We start from the raw sequence: 4,972 nt of genomic DNA, 5'->3' as shown, positions 1-4,972 counted from the left end.
GTGGACCTCTGTGGATTCGTTTTTTGATGTTTGGGCCAGTCCTTTGTTCTTGGAATGCTGAGCTGGGTTATTCTATTCAAGTCCTAATGAGATGTGAATTACTCTTGAGCTCTGTAGAGTTATGCCTAGATCTGTCTCAAGCCATGAGAACATATGTGGGAATATTACACAGCAAAGCCTCGGAATCAGGGCCGTTTTAAGACCTTCGTAGGCTGTAGGCACACTTGCCTTTGTGGGCTCCCTGACCAAAAGAACTAATTTCATTTTAAGCTATTAATAAATAGTTTTTTAAAGAAAAATAAAAAATATATATATAAACATGTTTTTCGTAGGCCCTGAAACTTTCGGAGCCCCTATTGTGCCTACAATGCCTAATGACCCTATTGTGCCTAATGGATAATACGGCCCTGCTCAGAACCATACACATGACATTGCAATAAACATACTACTATAACAATAATGTTCAGTATGTCATGAGCATTCTAAAAACATCTCACATGACATACTGTGCATTAAACAATATCCAATTACACTATAAGGGTGAACATGAATGATACACAATTACACCATAAGGGTGTCACAATGATCCCTTTCCTTTCTGTTGTGGGACCTTACTCCCTCTGTCCAATGGGGTTAGAAGACTGCGATGCACGTGGCTGGGCTCTGCTCATTTACACCATTCAGGGACACCTTTTCAAACTATAACATGCACCCACCAATTAGGCAGATCATTGTGCAGAGAACATGTCACACCACTGTTCCAGAATCGGCCCCGACTGTCGACAAGTTTCTGAGTGCAGTTCACGGTGCTCCTTTTCACCTGTAAAACTGCAGCTGGTCTGATAGTTGGTTCTCTGAGGGTACGTCTGCACAGCTCACGGCAATGAGACCCCGTACCTAGGTCAACAGACTCAGGCTCACGGGCTCATGCGATTGCACTAAAATTAGCTGTGTAAACATTCAGCCCCAGGATCTAGAGCCCACCCCTGTCCCTCAGAGTCAGAGCCCAAACCACAACATACACACAGCTGTTCTCAGCGCTGTACTGTGAGCCCCATTCTGGTGACCTGGGCTCGGAGACTTACTGTCATGGGGAGACAAATACTGAGTGGTGCCCTCTTTCCCTGCAAGATGCGAGATGGCTAGAGAGTGGTACATGACACCCTTTGCACCAGGCGGGGGGGTGGCTAAAGCAAATTTTGGGGTGCCTATATTCCCTGAAAGGCCTCCCAGCGCCACCCGTAACTGATTTTTTGCTCTGGTGGCAATTCTGAAAAATTGGAAAAAAAATTGGTTTAGATTGAACCAAATCTCAAATTTTTCTGACTTTCTAATGACTCCATTTCAGTTTTGGTCAAGGGGGGGATTTGAATCTGGGCCTTCCCACAACCCACATGAGTACACTAATCACTGAACTAAAGATTATGCTGGGTGACGAGAAACAGCTCCACCACGTTCTCCCTTACCTCTGACCATTTTTGTGAATGGCCAAAACTATTTTGTCAAATTTGCAAATAGTTTCGGATCAGCTGAACCTGCTTTTTCCATCAAATGAACAATCTGTCTCAAAAATTTCACCTAGCTTTGGTGTGAACCTGGTTCTTTCTTCAGAGAGGACTAAATGTACTTAAAACACACAGAAGAAGCTACTTAAGAGTTCTTCCAGTTCCTGGAAGATGTTTGTAAACTCTCATCAGACAATGTAAATAAATTCCATTTAAGGTGTAACTATTCCTAGATTTTAAGGCCAGAGGAGACCACTGTGATTATCTAATCTCACCTTCTATATTGCACAGTCCCTAGAAACTAAACCAGCAATTTCAAAAACAAAACCAATCTTCTGGCTGAACTAGGAACACGCACAGCTGTGTACAACAGGAGCACAAGAAGGAGAAGAGTTTTCATCACTTTTAGTTCTAGGGCGTGAGCCTGTGCTCCTATCCTGTGGCTGGGAAAAGGAAGGAGGGTCTTGTGGGTAAGGCAGGATACCAGGATTTAGGCAACACAGAAAGAATTCCAAACTCTGGCAAAGACTCCCTAGATGACCTGGGACCTTGACCCGCAGAGCAGTGCAAAAACCACAGGACCAGTCTCCCAGCTGGTCAGGCTAGATTCTCACTGACTCAGAGCTTCCTCCTGCACAGTAAAGACTGGGGATAGCAAGAAGCCAGTTACCAGCATTTGATTCTCTGGAGCTGGGTGATGAAATGACCTTTCACTTGACGAATACCCTGATTATCCTCACACGAATTGCTTGTATTTTCATGCTGTACACAAGTGGGTTCATCAGGGGCGGGACCAGGATATAGACGTTGCCCAGGATAATCTGAAATATTGGAGAAGGGTTCTTCACAAATCTATATATCACAGATAAGGCAATATGTGGTGTGTAGAAGAGAAGGACGACGCAGATGTGGGAGACACAGGTATTCAGGACTTTGAGGTGCTTCATGTGGCATGCAATGCTTAGCACTGTTTTGAGGATCATCACATAGGATAGGACTATGAGCAACAAGTCCAACCCCCGTGAAGAGACTGATACAAAGAAACCATAGATGATGTTGACTCTGATATCTGAACAAGCCATCGTCATGACGTCCTGGTGCAGGCAGTAGGAATTCGAGAGGATGCTGTCCTTACAGTATTGGTACTGTTTCAGGAGAATGGGGAGTGGGAATATTATGACCACCCCTCTTAGCAGAGACACCAGTCCCATCTTAGCTATTCTCGGAGGGGTTAAGATGGAAGCATATCTCAGCGGGATACAGATTGCCACAAAGCGGTCAAAGGCCATGCACAAGAGCACAGAAGACTGAGTTAATGTAATCGAGTGGATGAAGAACACCTGGGCAAAACAGGCATCGTGGCTGATCTCCCTAGAGTGAAACAAGTATATGCCCATTGTCGTCAGCATGGTGGATAACGATAAGCCAAGGTCTGTAACGGCCAACATCGAAAGGAAAATGTACATGGGCTCATGGAGGGTTGGATCTGTTTTTATAATGAACAGAATGAATGAATTTCCTAATATGGAAATAATGTACATTAAGCAGAAGGGGATGGAAATCCAGACATGGACGTCTTCCAGCCCAGGTATTCCAGTGAGAAGGAACACTGCAGACTGGAATTTGGTCTCATTGACAGCTGACATGATGTACTGTGTGGGTCCAAGGGGTTTTGAACTTTACTTCCTGAAAGGAAAAGTAACAGGAGACTAGATAATATTGAAAGAGACATTATTCTGCTCTCAATGTATGTCTAGAGTCATCCGGAAGGTCAAGAAAGATCAACAAAAACATACTCTTGGATTTGCACATGATGATTACCTGTTCTGTTCATTCCCTCTGAAGCATCTGACATTGGCCCCGTTGTTAGATAGAATACTGGGCTTCATGGGCCATTGCTCTGACCCTGTGTGGCCGTTCCTATATTATCAAGTACACCACCGATAGGGAATGCCAGACTAGATCAGACCTGTTGTGCATTTAGCCCCTTTTCCTGTGGCTAGAAATAGAAGTTTCAGAGGAAGGTAGAAGAAGCTGTACAATAGACAGCTGTGAGATAACCTGCTCCCAGGGTGAAATTCCTCCTGACACAGACATATTTTATGGTGTAAATCAGGAAGGTTTATGACCCTCTCAAGTTATTTGAAAAACCCCTCACTACTGTAAGTGGATTTTCTGGTTCCCCAGATCAACCTCCAGTCCCTCTTTGAATTCTACTAAACTGTTGGTCCCATTGATATCTTGTGGCCATATGTTCCAGAGACTGCTTGAGTGCTGTGTGATTTTAGAACTGTGATCTTGTGAGCTCATGGTGAATATGGTCATTGCATTTATCTGTCCTGCACTGATGTTATTTATAAATCTGTTTCATTGCCTCGTTACATTTTTCTTATTTTCTCTATTCCTGAGAGAGCAAATTACACCTCTTTGTACTGCCTCTTTGTGGTACACAGGAAGAATTCTAAGGGCCAGGTTCTGACTTCAGAAACTTTGACTAAAATAGCATCATTCCAAATTTACATGTGTACATTCGATGAGAATCGGGCTCTATTAACTTTCACTTACCAAGTACTCTCAGTGACATATTGTACCCCAAAGAATCCCCCCAAAACAAGCTGAATGATTTGCCCCGGCCAGTGTTGACTGGATCCAGACATTTCAACCATCCTAAAAGCTTCTTTTTATCCTCACAGGACCCACATTCTCTCTTCATACGAGGGGTCTGTAGATCTTTGGCAAGTTCCAAGCTAACAGGAGTTATTTCAGCTGGGCGGGGGAGGGATTGGAGCCCAAATGGTGAATAGTGCAAACACCAGTGTGACAGGGTGCTGAGCAAGAACTGCTTAGTCTGCCCTCTGTCATGCCAGCTGCAGTTTAGGGAGAGTATTGGAGATGGCTGGAGAGAAAATTGCGCCTGTCAGGAAATAAAAGTCTGGGGAATCCTTTGCTGCTGCTACCTTCCCTATCCCTGGGTTCATAGGTGACTGCTTCTCCGCTGGTTCTTTGATGTCAAGCTGCAGCCTTTATCCGGAGTGGTGCAGGCTTTGGGATCAGCATATACAATATTTATTCCCTGGGCTCTCACTTTTTGTACACTGGTTTTCAACCCTTTTTTATATCCGGACCCCTACAAAATTTCAAAGGCAGGTGCAAATAACCATATTGTACATTGTACAGACCCCCAGGCTCTAGTCTAGTATGTTGTACAACCACCGAATACAACCACTGCTCTAGTACATTGTAATGCAGCACCTGTTACTCAGCTATGATGAGAGTTTGCGGGAAGAGAGTTTCAAACTGAAGTGCATGAGTATTCATGGAAATCAAACTTCATTTCACAGATTAAAGTCATGTATTGCTCTCTCTCTCTCTCTGATTGTTTATCTACTGAATTAATAGTCCCAGTTTAATAGCAGGCTGCTGGAACACAAAGAGGAAGGGAAGCAATAGCTCAGGAAAAGCCATCT

General features: G+C 44.0%; 1 protein-coding gene across 1 annotated transcript; it reads right to left on the bottom strand.

Annotated features, from left to right (window-relative positions):
• Positions 1-2,215: 2,215 nt before the first annotated feature.
• LOC137163553 (olfactory receptor 51G2-like) lies at positions 2,216-3,151 on the bottom strand. The gene has a single exon (XM_067563817.1). The coding sequence runs from the start codon at positions 3,149-3,151 to the stop codon at positions 2,216-2,218; it is 936 nt and encodes a 311-aa protein (XP_067419918.1).
• Between the last annotated feature and the right edge of the window lie 1,821 nt (positions 3,152-4,972).

Source organism: Emydura macquarii, unplaced genomic scaffold (assembly GCF_026122565.2).
Source record: "Emydura macquarii macquarii isolate MOO-44397 ecotype Brisbane River unplaced genomic scaffold, CSIRO-AGI_Emac_v2 contig_2622, whole genome shotgun sequence".
Taxonomy (NCBI): Eukaryota; Metazoa; Chordata; order Testudines; family Chelidae; genus Emydura; species Emydura macquarii.
This window is presented reverse-complemented; position numbering and strand designations above follow the sequence as displayed.

Excerpts from the sequence above, each read along its gene's own strand:
- LOC137163553 (XM_067563817.1), bottom strand. The coding sequence starts at position 3,151 with ATGTCAGCTGTCAATGAGACCAAATTCCAGTCTGCAGTGTTCCTTCTC.